At 43.2% G+C, this 21,635-nt stretch overlaps 1 protein-coding gene across 8 annotated transcripts in view; it reads left to right on the top strand.

Annotated features, from left to right (window-relative positions):
• NTRK3 (neurotrophic receptor tyrosine kinase 3) overlaps window positions 1-21,635 on the top strand; it is a 387,302-nt gene that overhangs the window by 323,595 nt on the left and 42,072 nt on the right. For all 8 annotated transcript variants that reach the window (XM_034939369.3, XM_034939368.3, XM_034939371.3 and 5 more), the window contains 2 exons: window positions 5,638-5,810; window positions 9,388-9,631. In XM_034939369.3, the coding sequence (XP_034795260.1) occupies window positions 5,638-5,810; window positions 9,388-9,631 (417 nt within the window). The remainder of the gene's footprint in view (window positions 1-5,637; window positions 5,811-9,387; window positions 9,632-21,635) is intronic.

Here is a 21,635-nt window from a genome sequence, read left to right as displayed (position 1 = left end):
AGCAGGGATGTAGAAAGGTTTCTAATGTTGACCCTAAACTTAGGATCTGCATTGCCCTGGCATTTTTAATATATAGGATGACACTAATCCACGGGGTGTTCCGGCATCCATCTGGGGACTGGAGAATGAACTGAACATTTTTGCACTTTCAGCAGAGAATGAAATGATGGCTGAAAACCCTAGGAAATGTTTCCCCGAGTGGTCTGGCATTAAGGGGCAGTACCCAGACCGAGTAATGCAGAAAATGTGTTTCTGTTTCCATCCTTTTAAAAGGATTTCCTTCTTTCCTTGGATCTGGAGGAGATGAACCGTCTGGGATTTTACACGTGTCACTCAGTGGATCTGCCTAGTGGTCAGCCTGGAAAAGATGCGTATCTCCTCCAGACAACATCTTGGAAGTGGTGTTTCCTGCTTCCTCCCCTCCTTAGATTCTACTTCTTTTTGCAAGACCCTTCCTTTTGAGTTAGTTCTCATGTTGATGCAGAGTAATTTTATACCTAAAGAACACATACAAGTATAACCCAAAATAAAGTTTTCCCAAATCAATTGGCAAGAATGTTTTGCCCAGCAGTTGCTATGGTACAAACAAAGAAGCAGAAACCACAGCCTATTTTTAAGGTGCTTACAGCCTGCTGGGGAGAGGGAGCAGGATTGCACAGGACATAATCTGCATATATGTGTAGTATAAGTGTGACATTAAAATAACCTCATGCGTGAGACTCTTAAATAAGTGGTGACACTCTGAAATCATCATTAGACAAATAGAACATTTACACAGCATTCAAACCCAGTCAACCCCCTTCCTTTGCAGAGGAGGGAATGAGATCCTTCTCCCCATTTTTCCTTTTTTTTTTTCTTCTCTGTCATTTCATACTCTGTCCTGGGTGAACCTCAGTGGTCTTCTAATTCATGAATTCTTCATGTGGTTTTATCTGGTCTAGAGCTTTTCCTGTCTGTGGAGGTTTTTGCTTTCACTTCAAAGACCATATCTTTTATTTCCAAGATATCTAATCGGTTCTTAATTTTGTTACCTTAATTTTATTTCTCCCCCTTCTTGTGGCATGCCTTCTTGTTTTCTTTAGAAAATGTATTTCTTCACTCCTTTTGAGCATTTACTTATTTAAAAATCTTTTTGAGCCATTCTAATAAAATTGATTTATCTTCAGGAAATTTATGTCCTGATTTTTGATAATATTAGTCATTTGGATTTAGCATTATATTTCTTCCTGCCCAGCACCCCTGGGCAGCTTTTGGGTTCCTTTTGGCTTGAAGGGTGTTTTGGTTTTTGTTTTGAGTAGTCACAATTTCTAGTTTCAATTACTTTAAATTGAAGCAGGAGCTTAAAACATTTGTGAAACAATCTGAGTGCAGAATCTCAGATTTTTACTATTTTCCCAATGTTTTAATGCTTTTTCCTTCCACTCTTAACAGTATTTTTAACCACTGACCTCTAGCAGGTTTTTTAAAAGCATTCATCCTAGCTTCCATAAAAACTCTCCAATCTACATTTATATTTCATTGGTTTCTAGAACATTTCATTACAGTAAGTAATTACATTAGCAGGTTTAGTTGTCATGAATGAGTTTGGGAACAATCACTGATGACTCTTGGTAAGCCCCTCTGTGGGAAAGAAGTATCTCCCTGGGTATCCAACTTGCAGGGAGTGTTCAGGATCTCATGTTCTGTAGAGATCATAAGGAGTGCCAACTAATCTGGGCTGTCATGTAGACACAGCTCAGTGGAGAGTTTTCTGGCAAAAGGAGGAGCAAAGGCCCTGGGGCAGAGAAAATCTTGGAGGGTACGGAAAGGCCATGAGACTGAAGTGTAATAAATGAGGCAGGAGGAGTGTGTGCAAGGACAGGAGGCAAAGAGAGATGGGGAGACCAGACCTTATAGAGTCCATGACTATGTTAAGGAGTTTGGATTTTATACTACAAACACTGGGAAGCCAATGGGCAGTTTTAAGCCAGGAAGACAGATGAGAGAGGGGTACCCCTGTATGTAATAACTACCCATCTTCTTTCCTGGTAAAGTTGTGTGAGACTCTCACCCAGAGGAAGTGGCAGTGGATTTTGAGTCACTAAAAGAAAGATGATTTTATAATGAAAGGAGGTTGATTGGTGTGCGTGCGTGCGTGTGTGTGTGTGTTTGACCACTTAGGACTTTGAACATTTAGGAATGTGTGTATATCATGTGTATATCATAAAAATGAATTTCAGGATATTAATGAAATCTGAAACTGAACATTCTTCGAAATATCTCCCCCTAAAAAAAAAAAAAGAAAGTAAGATGGAGGGCAGCAGGGTTTGGATGACCTGAAGATGCTGAATGACCCAGGAAGAGTTGGGAGCTGTCGAGAAGTTGTGTTCTTGCCATCTAGTGTATTTTTCTTCCATCCAAATAAACAGCCTTACTGAACCCTCTCCCCAAGGCAGAGTGGACATGACAGCTGATGCACGTAGAGGGGAAGATAAGAAAGGGAAATGTCCCCAAACTTTGGAAGAAAGGAGGGAGAGAAGAAGGGCAAATTCTAGCTCTCCTTTTTGTACTAAAGATACTATACAAACGCCTGAGCCAGGAGCCTCCCCAGCTTCAGAGACCTCTTGGCAAGATACATGTCTCTACACTGATAGTTGGTGGCTATGATAAATCGATTCTTTCCCATGCCACTGACTTGTGACCCATTTTGAGGTTTCCCAGACATGAAGATGTTAAATGTGGACCCCACGGAGAGGGGCCAGAGAGTCACCGGCCCTATTTTCCTCCTCATTATTCTCCTCCTGTCACCTCTGTTCTAATTGCATCAGTCCCTGGGGACGGGGCCACTGGCAGCTCCCAACCCTAGTTGCCATACCCTACATTTGGCCAATTAGGTAAGAACTTCAGGTTTGACTCAAGAGCTGGAAAGCCTACTTTGAAAGCACAGAGAAGGGATGTAGAAGACTGAAAGTAATGGTGGTTGCTTTGTGCCCATCTCCCAAATGAGGAACCCATCTCTGCCTCACAGTGCAGGGTGCCAGCCTGGGGGATGCTGGCTGGTGCTGCTCAAGAGCTGAGAACAGAAATATCCCAGGGCTGTCATTGACGTCCAGACTGTGGGAGAGAATGATTTAAAGAGATGGAGAGAGGCCATTTGGCTGGCCCCAAATTTGACCTACTTTTCCCTCTCATAAATCCAGCATTCACATAAATCTTTGTATTCTCCCATCCCACCCATGCTGGGTTCAGTTTTTTCCCCTTCTTCTTCTTCTTCTGCATGAAAATAAATAAACCACTCTGCATCATTCAATACCCATGACCCAGCCCATACAGCTCAAGGCTGCTGCTGGGAGCTGGGTCCCCAGAAGAGACTGTCTTTCACCATGACTCTCTGACTTCTCAAATGTCTTTGTTCTGGCTGTAGGTAGACATTACATCCTATTCGTTTATTGTTAGGTAGCTTCCCAGAGCAAGCAGCCAGATTTGAAGTGGAGAACACATAGAATGAGGTCTGGTAAAAATCAACAATGGGCTGATCACATGTCCTTGACCTATCCTCAAGCCTGGCATCTTTGCTGGGCTCAGCCACTCTGTTGGCAGCCAACATCCCACCCCTTTCCTGACCCTCTCTTCTATACTTCCATATCCTTTTATTCCTCTGCCCACCATTGTCTTGGGGACCTGCCTAGTGACTAATTTATCCCATAAATTAATTCAGGCAGGTGTGCTGGGCAGGAAAGTGTCCTGGGCTCCAGACTCAAGCTGTCACTTGTTACGTGATCTTTGGCCAGTTACTTCCCCATCCTGAACCCCAGTTATCTCATCTGTAAAACGGGAAAGTTACACTAGATAACTTTCGACTTTTTTGTCAGCCATAGATTAATTTAATCAAGCAGTATTTTTATGAAGCCTCCAAATTTTAAAAAGAATAGAAGGTGGTGCTGGTTGAAGTTGAAGGGGGCTTGATCTCTGGCTGGAAGACCACACCTCCACTTGATGACCTTAGAGGCATTGCTACTGAACTTTGGGGCACTGTGAGGCCCACCAGGAGAGTACTGAGGTCCAGTCAAACTCTAAGTGTCTGTCATTTAATTAGTGTGAATGTGAGCTGATTCCTGGACAGGCTCAGCCTCAGTTTCTCCAACTCCAGAAATGAGCAGGTAGGAGTAGATGATGTCTAGGGCCCTTTTCATACTAAAAGTCCATCATTTCTGGTGTGTGCTAAGGGCTGAGAGGTTTGATGGACCCTCCCCAGATACACCTCTTTTGGCATATTCACACTACTGCAGTTCTAGAACCAAGGAAGCCCTACAGATTTCAGATAATGGGCCTGCAGGGACAGGAGAAAGAACTCTGGTGAGGGAGACATTTTGGCACTTGCATGATCTATAGGAGAGGTCAGTCATCCTGAAAAAGCCAGATGCCTAGCAGAGAGAATGCAAACCAATCTCTAGTCTGTCTAGATTGTCACTCCCCTGAAAATGGTGAGCCAATATTACACTCACTTCCTCATTACCTTGTGTTGTGTCTATTGAGATTGCTAAAGTGTGTCAGTTGAAACAACTCAATGTTTGGCCCCATTTGCCTTCTGGCCTCATAGGGAGGGTGGAGAGGCTGGAGAAATCGGGGCGCCCACCTGCATAAGCTGCTTATCATGCAGAAAGGGCCTCTCCTCTTCACAGACCATTTTCCATCTGGCCAGCATTGCTGGGCCCATGGCAGTGCCCTAACCAAGGTCCTTCAGATGTGCTCAAAGGCTTCATCTTTGGCCTTGTAGTCCCCTTCTGGTGCTAGGAAATCCACATGCACAACTTACACTCTACCTGGGTATATTCATCTTCCTGGGCCCTACAGGAAGTGGCCTGGTTTGCACCTCTTTCTCATACTTGAGTTTTCACCCTGACGGAGGCTGAATGGTGGCATTCTGGTGGCCCCCAGATGCTCCTTTCCATCCTGCACTAGGACTTTGAAGGACTCTGCCTGGCCCTGAGTGTATCTGAGATTTCTGTCCACTAACTGCCATTCCCGTAGCTGCCGCCCCACTCTTCCCACCCTATTGCTTCCTCCAAACCCCTATTGGGAGAACACAGGTGTCTTCCAGAGGTCAAAGTGCTCACTCCCCTCTGCAAATGTAGATACCTTCACAATCTAAAAGCAAGGACTCCAAAAGACAAGGATATTTTATTGTGTTGCCTGCCCAGTTTCCAACAGGCTATGAGCATGTGACTAATTCACAAAGCTAAAGTATTGGGGCAGTGGTTTTCACACTGTTTATTCCAGCTGTGGGACAGTTTCCTCAAAGAAAACCTTAGGAGCAGGGGCTTTTGCCAGGCTTTCCTCCTCACAGCCCCTCCAGCTGCCATGTACACTCACCTGCGGAAGCCCAGGGCTCTGTGAAGAACAGAGCTTGAAATCACTGGAGAGTGCATGGGATGTGGATGTCAGAAAGTGGGTTTCTATTTCTGCAGGGATGAAAATGCTGGAGAAGGAAAGAGTCAGGCCTTATAGTTGAGATTGAGCTTCATTGTCTTTAAATTCCATTTAGATTCATATTTATTGGTAACCCAGTGGTGTGTGGGGCCAGTTTCTTTCCAGGAGTAGAAAAGACAGCCCCTTGCCCTGTAGTTGTTAAACACCTGTGTCCTGCATTGTTCCTAGGCCCTGAAGGATCCCACCCTGGCTGCCCGGAAGGATTTCCAGAGGGAGGCCGAGCTGCTCACCAACCTGCAGCATGAGCACATTGTCAAGTTCTATGGAGTGTGTGGAGATGGGGACCCCCTCATCATGGTTTTTGAATACATGAAGCATGGAGACCTGAATAAGTTCCTCAGGTAAGCAAGGATTGTCTTCCCCTGCACCTGACCCCAGTCCCACCGAACCCTTGGGGTTTTCCCTGGAGCCAGAAATTATACTACCCCCTCTAAACACTTTCCTCTCAGGATGAGAAATCAGATGAACACATTCATTCTTATACATGATCTCCTTAGCAGCCAGATTCAGGCCTTTGTCCCCGGTTTGTAGGGAAAACAAGTTGAGGATACTATGATAAGTATCCTATACTATTCTTCCTCATTCCAAAATGGACAGGGTCTGGAATAGGTCCAGAAGGAGTCTGGAAGCCCCACAGCCTGTGGCTTACAACTCCAAGATTCTAGGGCCACCCTTCTCTGATGTTGCAAATAGCTTTCTCCCTTTGTGCCTTAAGTTTCTCACTTGCAAAGTGAGGCTAGTATCTTACACCCCTCCTGGAAACCTTCCTGCTAGAGACTTTTTGATGATGAGTAAGAAGGTCCAAGGTTACAATTCATCAGGTGGCAGAGATGGTTGAAACAAAAAGGGGACCGATTTTCTTCAGGCTAATTCTAGAACTGTGCAGTACAGTGTCCACCTATGGCCACTTAAATTTAGATTTACATTAATTAAAGTTCAATAAGGTTTAAAAATTCAGTCGCACTAGTTCCTTGGTTGCAGTAGCCATATTTCAACTACTTGTTAGTCACATGTGGCTAGTTTTTACCATACAGGGAAGCACAGTATAAACGTTTCCATCAATAGAAAGTTCTATTGGATAGTACTATTCTAAAAAGAAAGGATTTGTTGTAAGAAGCGTTTCTCCGAGTCTAGAACAAGATCATCTGGACTTCGAGGGCTCTTAATGTAACTGGTAAGAGACTGGAACGCCAGCCAGAAGTTCTGGATGAAGTTTCAAGGGTGGCTCTCCCTTCCCAAGAGAAGACAGCATCTAGTGCAGAGTTAGGACTTCTCTGCCTTCTGCAGATGCCACTTCCAAACAGTGCCCAGATGTGGAAGGGACAGCCGTGTGAAGGTCTTTGGAACCCAAGGCCCCAGGAAGCAGGTTAAACATACAGGCCCTGAATACTTAGGGTGTGGCCTCTGCGACCACCACAATTTGAATCTCATTGAACTCTGTGGCTGAGGATAAGATTTCCAAAGTTCAAATGTAAATTATAGAAGGCTCTAGCCCACTCACCAAAAACTGCTAAGCATCCTCTTGAAGTGGGACATTCAATAGGGTGTCGTGGTTTTGAGGGGCAAAGAAATGAGTTAGTACCAGGCAATGGAATGGAGGACTCTCTGGAGCTCTGCTTATGAGTCAGGTTTCTATAAAGATGGCCCTAAAGGAAATGAAAGCATCTGTGGGATGTTCTAAGCCTTCTAAACCTGGATTCACAATGAAATGGATTTCTTTCCTGGAGAACTTTGTCTTTAGCATAAGACAGATTTGGGTTCATATCTTGGATTTGTCACATCTTAGTTGCAAATTGGAGCAAGTTATTAAATCTTAATTTTCTCTCCTAGAAAACACGACTATTAATAACTGCTTCACGGGGTTGTTGCTATGAGTATTAAATGACTATATGTATAATGCTTAGACAAGTTTTGCAAGTAGTTCAGTGATCAGCCAATGGTAGCTGCTATTGAAGTTATTACTATTACTATTTTATGAGAATTGTGAACCATGGTAGCTTCTAATCTAGGCATCACTCTTTCTCAATATTCGGGATAGCCCTCACCTTGTCCTTTTGTTCCCCTGGGGCCCAAAGGGCATGCCCTACTTTTCACCACACCCTATCCTTACATTCAGCAGTATCTCCAGCCCCAAGAGCCACCAGCAGGGTTAAAGAAAGCTCCTAGGTGCCTCTGCACTACTGTCATACATGATAAAAGGGAAGAGAAAGAAGATAGTAGGAGGGAAATAAAGAGTGAGAGCCTAGAGTAAAGATAAGGAGTGGAAGAAGCAGAAAGTAAGAAGAAAAGAAAAAGGAGTACAGAAGAAACAGAAAGAAGTGTATAAGGTGAGGGGCAGTGCCAGTGCCTTGCCTTCTCCATGGCAGACAGCATGGGGAATGCATGCATGTGAGTACAGTTCTACAAGGACTTGCTGACACTCTGAAGACCTCTGTGTCTCTATGGGATCCCTTCCTGAAGACAGCATGGGGGAGTCTCTCTAAATCAAGGCTCGACAGTCTTCCTGGGGCAATTTTGCAGCAAAATCTGAACTTTAGCCTCCATTACTGACCAGATTCCCAGTAGGTTCCATTAATCTGTCTTCCTAGGCTCTATCAGTCGAGGGTGAGCTTCTAAAGAATTCTCTGAGAACAGAAGCTCTTAGCAACAGGCCGCACCAACCCTTCCTGGGAGGCGTCCTGTTGGCTGTTCTCACAAACACAGCCTCCATAACCCGCAGGCCAACCCTGCCTGCTCTCACATCTCCATATTGGTGGTGTTGAGAGGCAGGCTGGAGTGCACTCTCCAGGCAGACAGAAGGGAGGGCTTCTCTGCTGACCCCTCTTCCTTGTGAGCTGATGCAGCCTTCCTCCTTCTGAGGAGTGAGGTAGGCAGAGCCCACCGGAGATAATAAAAGGGATGTGCTCCCACTTAATGGTGCTTTTCGGAGGAAATCAGAGAAGCAGTAAAGCAGGCAGAGGCCTTGCTGTACACCAGGGCTCCTTGGTCCACAACTTCATAAATAAGGGCCCTGGGTGTGGTTACGGCTCATTGGGCTTTCTAGAGAAAAGAGTGAATGCTAAAAGTGACTGATATGATCAGGCAAGGTGTTAGAATAACAAATCCGGGCTTGATTTGGGATGGAATGGGTTCTGGGGGTACCCCAGACCCATGCTTCAAGGTCAGAGGCTCTCTCCACTGTGCACTGCTATGGCCATAAGTTACCCAGTGCTAAGCAGTGTGGTGGAGTGGTTAGGAGTGTCCCAGTGCCACTGAGCATGGACTGCCAGCATCAGCCCTGGGAGCTAGTGGGAAATGCAAATGAGCAAGCTCACCTAGCCAATCAGAATCCTAGGGGGCAGGGCCAGGGAATCTTGGAACAAGCACTCCCAATGTTCCTTTTAGAAGCTCACTTTTTACAGTCACATGTCTGGTTTCAGATCCTACTTCCTGATTTCCCATATGGCCATTCTGGACCTCTGGGACTTTGGCTGAGCAATCTCATCATTTTGTGCCTCAATTTCTTTATTTCAAAATTGGGGTGGGAAAATTGAGTGAATTACAATATTTAAAACAATCAGAGCATATAGTAAGGGCTATGGCAGAGTTATTTGTTGTTTTGCTAATTATTCTATAATAGACATCTAGCACCTGTGAAAATCCTAGGAAGCAGTGGAATATTAAAAAGAGTAGGTTTATTCCCTCTTCCATTTGAGTATGTCTGCTCTCATCTTAGCCAGAATCTGGTTGTGGAGTTTCACCCGTACCCACACGTACATAATCTAATTTGGAGCAGATAAAAATAAGCCATAGGCAGGATGGAAAGGGAAATTTTATTTATTTCTGTGGGGCATTCCAGAGGGCAGGGACCCAGGAAGGCCTTTCTCCTTGATCTCCTGATTTCTCTCTGCCCCCTCTCTTCTCCCCACGCTCTTGCAGGGCCCATGGGCCAGATGCAATGATCCTTGTGGATGGACAGCCACGCCAGGCCAAGGGTGAGCTGGGGCTCTCCCAAATGCTCCACATTGCCAGTCAGATCGCCTCGGGTATGGTGTACCTGGCCTCCCAGCACTTTGTGCACCGAGACCTGGCCACCAGGAACTGCCTGGTTGGAGCGAATCTGCTAGTGAAGATTGGGGACTTCGGCATGTCCAGAGATGTCTACAGCACGGATTATTACAGGGTAAGGTGACTTTCCCAGCTGCAGGACTCAGCCACAGAGCTAGCGCCTTGCTTACATGTCTTTTTCATTGTCCATTAACCGTGTCACTCTGGCACACACATATACACACCCATGCCCAGACATGCACTCAACAGTTATCTTTTGACCTCTCTTGCATCTTGACATACCTGTTTATTATGTTCTCAATTGCCCACTCCTTCTTTCTTCTTGGACATTTAACTGAACTGTAATCTGTACATTGCAATAACATATGCATTGTGTTCTTACGTGCTTCAATACTCATTCTTCATGTAAACATACTCATACATGTATATGTATGTGCCCAAACACACACACAGACACACCCAACTTGATACTACATTTAATGTCTCCCTACCCAGTCCCAGATCTAGCCTCACCCATGACACATTTTATTCTCTGAAATTATCTTGTGATTATGTAAGAATTATCTTGTTTCCAAAAGTAGATCTTGATGAGAAGAGGAAACCTAAGTAAAGTAACAAAGATGGCTAATATATTGCTGAGCATTATCCAAATGGGCTGGAACAGATGAGGAAAGGAAGCATGTTATCTGTTGCCAACTTTGGAGAGAGGACAGGTTAGATCTTAGAAAAGCTTTCTGATTGTGAGAAGATCCATCCTGCTCAGTTTTACCTTCATATAGTCATCTGCTTTACATTAACAAGAGTCTTATTTTGCTCCTAGAATCTTTTTTTTTTCCCTAAGTCTTTGGGAATCTTTTTTTCCATGGATTATTGACTGATTCTGATAGTGTTATTATTTCCAGGGAAAGGATGAATGGCCATGAGTGTCACTTATCTCAGCAAGGGGAAGTATGAGTGCAACCTGAGACACAGAGATAACTTCTGCAAACTGAGTGAGGGCAGATTGCTAAAAAATACAGAAGATCCAAGGCTGGGAGCGGTGGCTCATGCCTGTAATCCCAGCACTTTGGGAGGCTGAGGTGGGTGGATCACGAGGTCAGGAGTTCAAGATCAGCCTAGCCAACATGGTAAAACCCTGTCTGTACTAAAAAATACAAAAATTAGCTGGGTGTGGTGGCATGTGCCTGTAGTCCCAGCTACTCGGGAGGCTGAAGCAGGAGAATTGCTTGAACCTGGGAGGTGGAGGTTGCGGTGAGCCAAGATCACACCACTGCACTCCAGCCTGGGTGACAGAGCGAGACTGTCAAAAAAAACCCAAAAAAAACAAAAAAACAGAAAATCTATTTTTGGGACATCAAAGGGAAGAGGAGTTTGGATAGACGTTATAAGGAGAGTGTGGGACAATGTTTTGGAGGTCAAGGGATGTCATATTCCTTTTCAGCTGTTATAACAAATACCACAAATGGGATAGGTTACAAAAAACTGAAGTTTATTTCTCATGGTTCTGGAGGATGGGAATTCCAAGATCAAGGTGCAAACAAATTAATTGTCTGGTAAAGGTCTGCTTCCTCATTTATAGATGGCCATCTTCTTGCTGTGTCTTCTCCATATGGCAGAAGGGTTAAGAGATCTCTCTGGCATCTCTTCCATATGAATGCATTGCCCTCATAACCTAGTCACTTCCCAAAGGCCTCATGTCCTAACACCATTACCTTGGGGCTGTTTCAACATATGAATTTGGGGGGTACACAAACATTCAGTCTATTGCCAGGATCATGGCAGCCATTTGTCTCATCTTTGGAGAAATGAGTGATCATACCGTGAGTCAAATAGATATGATTGTCCTGTTTACCTGAGCATAGTGGACCAGAGGCTGGGAATTTGAGGTGTGTGCAGGTCAGTTCTATCTTGATGTTCCTGATGGCCTAAATGAGATCACTCAGACGTTAAAACAGATCAGTCAAGACACTTCATTTTAGCAATAGGTTGGAGAAAAATGGAATGTTTGAGAAATGACCTTAGTTGTTAGAAAGTGACTTGTTTGTTGTGCAACCAAAGAATGGCAGATGATGTACCGTTGTGAGAGAATATAAGACAAAGCATTGAGTGTCCACGGCAAGCTGGGCAGCCTCACACGCCACCTGTCCTGTCCAGTATTCCCAGGTATGGAAAAGGGGACATGATGTGGCAGTAGTCATAGACCGATGGTCAGGGCAGACCTTCCAGAAAATATCAAAGAGGAGTCTTTCTTTAGTGTCTAGACCATATTTTTCATTCATTTCCAAGAGAGGCATTGGTGTGGTTACTAAGAGGGGGATGGGTCATAGATTTCTTAGAGTCTGGCTGGAGCTGGCATCATTTAATTGCCTTTCCACTTTGTTTAATGGGGTTTGCTGGTCTGTCTGACTGTGCTCAGATCTATGTTGGTGTTGATGAAAACAAGGGATGGCTCATTGTTTTTCTCTGTGAAAGGCAGATGTTTGATTATGCCAAGCTGATAACTACTGACTTCACTGGAGTCTCAGGAAACTATGTCTGACCAGAATGTGCTAACTGGCCCTTCAAACTTGCTTCTAGATGTGCTGTTAATATTTATTGAAACTAGTTTAAAAGAGGAAAAACAAAAAATAAAAAGATCACATCCCCAATTGATATTTCTTTGTCCTTGCCTTAACAACTGTGAACTGTTGCTCTTTATGCCTAAAAGGGCTACAAGGAATACATCTATCTAATTTCTGTAGGTGCCAGGGTAGATTAGAATTTAAGGAAGGGAGAGTGAGGTGGGAAAATGTACACACTACAGGTAACCTCAATTCCTTCTTCATGAGTTCTAAGGGCGATGTTAGCCAAGGCCAGCTAGCTCGAAATGTATGTTTTTGGTCCCAAGGAAGTTTGAACAAAAAAGGATAACTCTTACTGTAAAAACACAGCACACCATTGGAAATCTGTGTATTCTACTGATGAGACATTTAAAGACCAGCTTGTGGCATATCTTCATGTTCACTTACTCACAGTGTCCTAATGTATACACCACTCCTCATTCCCTACTTTTCTGTAAAATGAAAGGCAGAAGTAGATTTGCCTGAAGTCACATCACAATGAACCCTGAAGTCTTATTATCCATATTGGAAGACATTGGAATGACAATGGAATTCTTGGATTTAGGCCTAATCTTACCTGTGTTCACATCCTAATGTGCAACCACCATTAGCAACCATATAACCTGAATGCATTTTCCTCTAACCTCTGTTCAATTTTTCTATTGTTAAAGTGAGAACAAAAATATTCACTCAACAGAGTTGTGTTGATGTTAAGCAAGTTAATTTGTATAAAGAGCCTGTCGTACAATACTTACTGGATAAACTCCTGTTTATATTATCTTACTAGTCCCCCTCACATCCAAGCCAAGACAACTCTGTGGATAATTTTATTTCCATATGCAATTCCTGGGACAGAGAGAGGGACTCCCTGACCACTAGAAGATAAACTGGATCATGCAGCTGCTCCAAAGGAGTAGAATCTTTACATTGACCACCTCAGGAAAATGTCTTTCTTAAGGTTTCAACATGTATGGAAATACTGCTCATGAATCCTAGAGCTAAGTCCACATTTGGGTGATTTATGTAAAACTTTTTTGTTCAGTATACATCGGCTAAGGCCTTGGGGGAATGCTCTGATTTGTCAGATCGCGAGAATACTGTGAAGGATTCTCTCTATGAGCTGATACCCCCAGACAGGTTTGTACCTCTCTGCTATCACTGATTACTGAACTCATTTGGGCCTAAGAGTTTGTTGGCTTCTTATGCCTAACACCACTAAGTGCAGATAATCCAGGCCTGTGTGTGTGTGTGTGTGTGTGTGTGCGTGTGCATACACGTGTGCTTGCCTGCCCAGTGCAGATTCCAGAATGTGCATATAAGGGCATGGGGAGAGATGGAGATAAACTCCTCCTTATAGTCTTTCTTTTTCATTTTTAATTTGTTAAAACGAAGAGGCACCATCTGGCTCATGCATAAGTGGTATACAGATGATTTACAAAGGTGAACTGCCTAATTTCCTGTTACACATTTAGAGAGAGAAAACAAATGTTCCCACACCAGAGCACCAGAGCGATTTGTTCTCTCTTCTTAAGACATTCACAATGACAAACACCTTTTCCTTCTGTGAATCACTGACTCAATGCTTCCAAGATTACCTTTACACTGGCTTTGACAAGGGTAGGCTTTGGGTACCATTATATCTTTCTAAGAACATCAGAGAACACTAAGAGATTGATAGTCAAATCTAGTATTAAAGTTTTGAATGTCCTGAAGGGGAGAAGGTTGAGATTTCAGAATACAGAGGTTTTCAGATGTTTTGATTTGGGGAGAGGAGTCAATACACTGAGATCAGGGAGGAATGGAATGAGGAGGGAATGGGATCCTACTAATGTAGAACTCCAGGAGTGTTCCTTTCTGTTCATCCTGCTGTCCTGTGTGCTGTCCTGTGTGACAGTACCTGGCACTTGTTAGGCACCTAATAAAAGTATGAATGAATGAAGTCAGAAAGGGAATTTAGAATTAGGAAATAGGTCATTCCAGACCAAGAGAAACCTAGATAGATAACCAGATGCTCACTTAGGGGAGGTGAGCCTTTGGAGATGATGTGGAATGCAGCTGCAGGCAGCAGGAGCAAGTCTTATCTAATCAAGCAGTGCATTATCCTGGGAGACAGTTCAGAAGAGGCAAATGAGTGATAGTCTGAGTCAAGGATGACCCACTTCAGGTTCTGGTAGAAGACAGAACAGAGTGTCTAGGACATGATGGGGTAAGTATGCTAATATGCTGTGTGTTTATGACACACAGGTGTGGGTCATAAACAGGTCTGGCAGCAGGTAGTAAGGCACTGGATTCTAAGCTGGAGATTCTGGGTCAGGGTTCCCAGAAACTCCTAGAAAGACAGTAACAGTAATCCTTAGGAAGTGGGAATCATTTAGAACAAGCCAACCTTACTGGAAGAATATTTGATTTTAGGGATGTCTTGGTGTCCCCATAGCAGATGAAAAGTTGTAAGCTCTTGGACCCACACTGCCTTGGTTTGATCTCTGCTCCTATAATTCCTGACTGTATGACCTTCGGCAAGTTACTTGCCCTTTCTGTGTCTTCAACTGTAAAATGGAGCCAACATCCCCTATCACACGCATTTTCTGTAAGGACTAAGAGTTAAGAAATATAAAGCTCTTAGGATGATAAATAATAAATATTAATTATTGTCTTAGTCTGTTCTGTGTTGCTATAACAGAATACCACAGAATGGGTAATTTATTAAAGAAAGAGATTTATTTCTTATGGTTCTGGAGGCTAGGCAGTTCAAGATCGAGGGGCCTCATCTGGTGAGGGCCTTCTTGCTGTGTCATAACATGGCAGAAGACATCACATGGCAAAAGACCAAGAATGGGCCAAACTTGCTTTTATAGTAAACCCGCTCTTGTGATAACAAACCCACTCTCATGATAACGACATTAATCCATTCATGAGAGCAGAGCTGTCATGATTAATCACCTCTTAAAGGTCTCACCTCTCAACACTGTTGCACTGGGGTTAAGTTTTCAACAGAGGATCTTTGGAGGACACTTTCAAATCCTAGCAATTATTGGAGCTAAAATATGAATGCTTTCTCCAGTTCCAAAATGGACAAGGCTTACCTAGATATATTAGTTAAGGTAGGCCAACTGCTGTATCAAATAGATACTCAGATATATAATGGTTCCAACACAAATAGAAGCTCATTTCTAGGTCACATAACAGTATGAGTAGGTGAATTCACTGGAGGAGTAGTCCTCTGCTACACCATCATTCAGGCTCATGGAGCTCTACCCTTTTCCTTGTGTGGGGTCCTTGGTCATGCTAGGCATCTATCTATGTCCCAACCAGCTAAAAGGAGAAACTGACATGAAGGAATGTGTGTGGGATGTTGTTAATAGACCTGGCCTGAAAGTGGGGACTAATCACTTTCTCTCATGGCAAGAACCCAGTTATATGACCTTCCTATTTAAAAAGGTGGCTGAGAAATGGAACATAGCTGTGTCCCACATAGAAGAGAAAAAACATGAATTGTACTTCATAGCTGGCAATCTCTGCCAGAGTTAAGGATGAAGAAAAACTACATTGTTTTTCAACATTCCATCCCAGCAGCAAATCATCCCATATCCATTGATTTATCAGGAAAGATAGGCCAAGCCATTCTTACTTTGTATTGCTACTCTGAATGTGGAGAGAGTTATTTTGCAAGACCCCCTTTTCTATTCTCCTTGCAAACTCTTGGTGTCCCATGCTTTTGTAAGCAATGGAAGAGCTTGGTCCCACCTGCCATCTTGGTGCTTTGATTCATCCTCCAGGAAAGCAGAAGAGTAAATTCAAGAAACTACATCCTATGAATTGGGTGGGGGAAAGAAACAATGTTCCAAATCAAAGGGAATGTAAGTTAATAGATAAGAAAACACATCTAGAAGAAAAACAGAGAAGAAATACAAATTAGAGCAACTTCTATTCCAAATCCATGGTAGTAAAGGAGGAATCCAGAGTATGTCAAAATTCTAACTGAAGCCATCCAGTATTGTCTAAAGAAGGGTTACATCCTTGACTAAAAGCCTGTATTGTTTTCCACCAGCAGGTCAAAGGATGGGCTTCAGAAACTCTAAGACTTCCTAAAATTATATGAGTAATATTGAGTGGGGTGTTGTATTTCATTTTTTGTTTTTTGAAGGTTCAGGGCTTTTAAGAGGATCCTAAAGATATTTATGGCCCATTGACTTTACTGAAATGAATTTCCCAGCATGTCAGTCCTGAGAGAGCAAGACAGAGATCCAGGGACTGTACCAATATGAGAGCTCTGGAGGGCAGCCCCCTCATTAGTTTAATGGGGGGACCTGAGGTGCAGCAAAGCTGAGGCTTTATCAGATGCTCTCTAAGGTGCCTTCCAGTTTTATGATCAACAAGAACATTGACTGATTACTCAGTCGCCAGAGCTGAGAGCCTGAGGCTCCTCTAAGTCTTTTTGACCAGTTAGTTCTTGCCTTCAAGTCGGGAGAAACTCTCAGATGAAAGTCAAGTGGTTGGCAGTGTACTGAAGAGAGCCAGTGGTCTATGAGATAACGTGGTTTTAGGTAATTTTAAAGGTAAAAACAAAAGCTAATGATGGTAATTTGAGGCAACTGAGTTTTAGGATCACGGGGTTCCACCATGCTTTCTGCTCTTCGTTGGAACTTTGGGAATCTCATTTAATAAGTGGCACCTCTCTTCTCTGCCCAGATGATGTGTTTGAGCCCACTGAGGCTGAGAAGCCAGGCAGATGAAGATTATAAAGTACACTTGAATAATGATAGAATTCTTACTGATGGTGATTTCAGTGTGCAGCAACAATAGTTTTTTTTTTTTTTTTTAATACCAAGTCCCCTAATCTTTATAGCAAGATTAGGCATTCCAGCTCAGTCATAGCAGACTGGGAATATTGCAGACTTTGCTCTGCAGAGTCAGCAGTTTTGCTGTTCATTGCTCCTCTTTGTAGGGAGAAGATACTCATCAGAAAAGGGAAGGGGTTGTGGCCCCATGCGCAGTCCCCAAAATCAGACAAGTTTTTCTCCCAAGAGGTGAGATTAAGACTGGAGAGCTCTCTGCATTAGACCTGTTACTCCAATAAGGTGTCCCTGTAGTTGGAAGCCTGAAACAGTGCAAAGAGGAAGGGGTCCATCACAAGTCTATTCATGTCCACATAGGCAAGCAGTTGCCAGCTACACTCAGAATCATATAGTTCCTTCCTCTGAGGCCAGGAGTAGGGAGGCTTGACCCCTAGCTTAACTGGTGATAAAGGATTAGCAGCTAGGCATACTGGTTCTTGAGGGATGCTGACCCTGTTTGGAGAAGGCTTATCCAGATTTATCCCTTTGGTTTTAGCCATTAGGTACTCCTAAGTAGACCCAGGCACCAATGAAGAAGTGATGCTGGCTGTCAGGAGATGAGGGTCTTGTACTGGTTGTCCAGTGACCAGACTCTGTTTATTGTGTTTGATTCTTCCTTTGCTGTTTTTGAAATATCATAATCATTCTTTAACCATCGTCCTATTTATATAGAGGAGAATAATGGAGGAGCGTTGTATTCCATTCCCGAGGAAGTGGTTTTCCCAAATTTTTATAATAAAATTTTACTTGAGAGTAATTTTAGATGTACAGAAAAGTTGCAAAAATAGTGTAGAGAATTCCCATATATCCTTCACTCAGTTTTTCCTCCTGTTGGCATCGTATGGAACCAGGGTACCTTGGCAAAAAATAAGAAATTAACAGTGACACAAATTATTAACTAAACTACAGACTTTGTTTGGATTTTACCAGCTTTTCCACTAATGCACATTTTACTGTCTCAGGATTCACTCTGCGATACCAAACCAGTCTTACTGAAGGGCAGTGGAACTACCGTGGTCAAAGCAGGGGTGAGGGGATGGATCCCCCATTGCCCACAGTCTCTCCTTTGATACCCTATGCCCTCGATGCACCCTTAGGAGCCTCCAGGATTCCACAGTTCAATTTTCTGCAACAGAGATAGGTGGGCTATAAGACGCCCTCCTGCAAAACCAGTCCCAGAGGTGCTGAGAAACCCTATTTTGTGAGCAAATTATAACTCCAGATTCTTACAAGAATCTTTTAGAACTGTGCAGTCTGGGGCAGCCATCTTCATATAGCAAGTGGACAGGGCTGGAGTTACTGTTCTCTGCTGGAGTTTAGGAGTCTAGAGGAAGGTATGGGATCTTCTTAAATTTCCAGCCCTAAACCATGCGTTTGTTCTCTTCTTCAGCTTTGGGAGAGGGTGCTTTGTGCTAATCAGGAGACGTGGCCACAGACTGGAGAGACTTCCAAGTGGGGCTCAGAGCTTTAGTTACCTGAGCATCTGCTGTAGGACTGGGTGTCGTGATATGCACATCTCAGGTGAATTTTGAAAAACAACTTAAATGCTAAGACCTATTAAGTTGTACAAAGCTGCTGAGGGAATGAACACAGAAGGAGGTGTGTGGGATACATTTCTGCTAATTATAAGTATTACAACCTTATTTCCTTGATTAAAGCCAGTGGATCTGCACACTAATTATCTACAAAATATCAGTCACTTTGGAATACAAAAGTCTGTTGAGGGACAGGGCTGAGATTTAGGACATCTTGGTCTCAGTGCCAGTTCTGTGTCCAGGCTCCAAATCAGAGATTTCACTTTCATCTCTAAAATCTGGAGTTTGGATTCCAGCCATATGATCTCTTTGGGGTTTTGCCTTCTGTTGAACTAAGTTCTGTGTGTAATAATAAGTGAGAAGAAGACTTGATTTTTTTAGGATAGGAGGGGGACATGGCCAAAGGTATAATAATAACGTCAAAGTTGTCTTAACCGGTCTGTACTGTTGCTTTGACCCTAGACCATAGCTCTTCCACATCTCAGCCCCCTTTTTTCCTTCCTGATAAAATAAAAAAACAAACTCCAGTTTTGAAGCAGACTCTTCTACATTACCTGGATCTAGTTTAGTGACTGAAGTTTAATTTCTGCTCCACCCTCTCCTTCTTCTTTGAGATATTGAGGATAATTGTCCAAGATTCACCCTGGTGGGTAGAAGAATTACCTGAACAGAATTTCTTTGTATTTTTCCAAGGATGAGGATTATCTAATTATTGCTATTATCTTTGCACTCCCATACCTGCACCCTTTCTAGACCATTTTATACTTTATTTCAATATGGTGGTAATGTTGGGGACATCTACCTGCAACTCAGGCATTCTGAAAAGTATAGAACTGAATACAGAAAAGAATCTGGTATTTTCCACCCTGGGACACTCTGGCAATCTGGAGAGAAGATGACGTGGAGAGGGCATGATGACCAGGAGGTTGAGGTGCAAAGAACCGGGCTCTAACAATGAAGTGATGAAGTTATTTTGTGAATTCTCCCTACAGTGGCCTGAGGATATTAGTCCTGGGAAGTGCCCTCCCATTTTTGTTTTTGGGCTCTTGGCAGCCAGTGACAAATGTGGGAACTAGAATGCAGGAGTAGAAGCCAAGAAGCCTAGATTCAGTCTCTCTGCCATGACTCCTGACGTGGAACAGATCCCTTTCTTGCCCAGGACCTGAGTTTCTCATTTGTAAAGTGGACATTTCTCATCTTTCTTCTACACTGTTGTGAGGCTTTTCATGTTTTCCCAAGTACTGGCCACACCAATAGCATTATTGTCTGCCACTGCATGGAAACTAGGTTGAGAGTTTGTGGGATGTACTCAAGTTTCCTTTTTAGATACATCCATGGCTTTACTGCTTTTTTCCTGGACTGGGACTGAAAGAACTGAGTCCCAGTTCAGTCACTCAGTTTCTTTGATGACATTGTCTTTAGATCAGTGTTCTTAACCTCAACTCTAGTTAACACTTCCCTCTCATGAGGTTAAATTAGATGCTTAGTTTCCAAACACATTTGCACATTTGCTAACCCTGTCCATGTTGGTTTATTTCCTACCCTCATACCACATTCCCTAGCCATTAGCAAGATCCATGTGTGAGGGATGGGATTCAATTCAATTCCTTGTCCATGTGCTAAGATGAATAGAACACAAGGAAATAAAAATCTCATAGGGAATATAAGAACAGATAAAAATGTGTTGCTCTACCATAAGCCAAAGGGAGGCAAAATGTATAAAAGCCAGTTAAAAATGTCTAAAGCTTATCTAAGTAGAGGAATGGCATGGGTCTTGAGGGGTTGGTTGGCAGTCTGGATTAAATTTTATGAAGATATCTCCATCAGAGAGGTTAGCATGAGCAAAGTCATGGAGGAAGCTTGGAGGTAAGGAAACCAGAAGAATGATCTAGAACGGTGTGTGATTCAACTGGCCGAAACTAAGGATCTATGGAAGATGCATGGAAAGAAATGTTGGTAAAGGAAAGACCACCATGGCAGCTTTTGAAAGGCCAACTATTTTGGCTTAGGTAGTCAATGGACAGTCACAGAGGATTTGTCATCTGTTGAAGTGTGAATCAGGTCATGTGTAAGGACAATTCATAAGGCAGTGGCATGTGGGATAGATTGCTGGAAACTAAGACCATAAAGTCAGGCCATCGCACTGGCCCAGGAAAGAGGCAGTGAGATCCTGTGCCACAGTGGTAGCCATAGAGTATGGAAGAGAAGCCATTAGAATCCATGGGCTCAGGACTACAAACTGGAGACTGGCTGGTCCCACAGGCTCAAAGCCACTTGCAGTTTGTAAGGGGCAACTATGAAAACAAACAAACAAACAAAAAACACAAAAAAACACAAAAAAACAGTGAAATGGAGGGTCAGGATGTGTCTTCATCCATTTTGAGGTGCTATAAAAAACACTTGAGGCTATGTAATTTATAAAGAAAAGAGATTTAATTGGCTCATATCTCTGAAGACTGTGCAAGAAGCATGGTGCCAGCATCTGCTTCTGGTAAGGACCTCAGGAAGCTTCCAATCATGGCAAAGGAGGAGCAGGAGTGTCACACGGTGAGGGAGGGAGCAAGAGAGAGAGGAAGGAGTGGTGCCAGACTCTTTAATGATTAGATCTCATGGGAACTAAGATTAATAACTCACTTACTACCTGGAGAATGGCACCAGACCATTCCCTCAGGGATCCACCCCCATGATTCAAACGCCTCTCACCAGGCCCCACCTCCAACACTGGGGATCAGATTTCCACAAGAGATTTGGAGGTGACAAATGCCTAAATAAACCAGGATGGATTTTTAAATTGCATCTTTTAGGCCACCAAGTCCATTCTGCATCCTTAAAGTGTTAGAAACAACAGAGCAAATGCCAAATCATTCAATTTTAAAGAAATATGTAGCTGGAAGGAGCCTTAAATGTCATCTATTTCACCCTTGAGGGACCAGGCAGAATAGCATCAAAATCATCCCAGACAGATGGTTTGCTCACTCTATTCCAGTGCATCTTCTGGGATTCCACAGGTTTCCTTCCTTATTCCTTTCAGCTGTGGGAGAGGGAAGCTATTTTCAGTGAGAGATTTGTCTTTTTCTTTCTAATTATTAACATTCTTTAGAAGTGGGAAGTTCTCAGTTGTGTCTAGCAAGAATCCTACCTGCTACAAA

This window comes from Pan paniscus, chromosome 16, assembly GCF_029289425.2.
Source record: "Pan paniscus chromosome 16, NHGRI_mPanPan1-v2.0_pri, whole genome shotgun sequence".
Taxonomy (NCBI): Eukaryota; Metazoa; Chordata; class Mammalia; order Primates; family Hominidae; genus Pan; species Pan paniscus.
The sequence above is the reverse complement of the archived record's forward strand: the minus strand, read 5'-3'. Positions and strand labels throughout refer to the sequence as shown.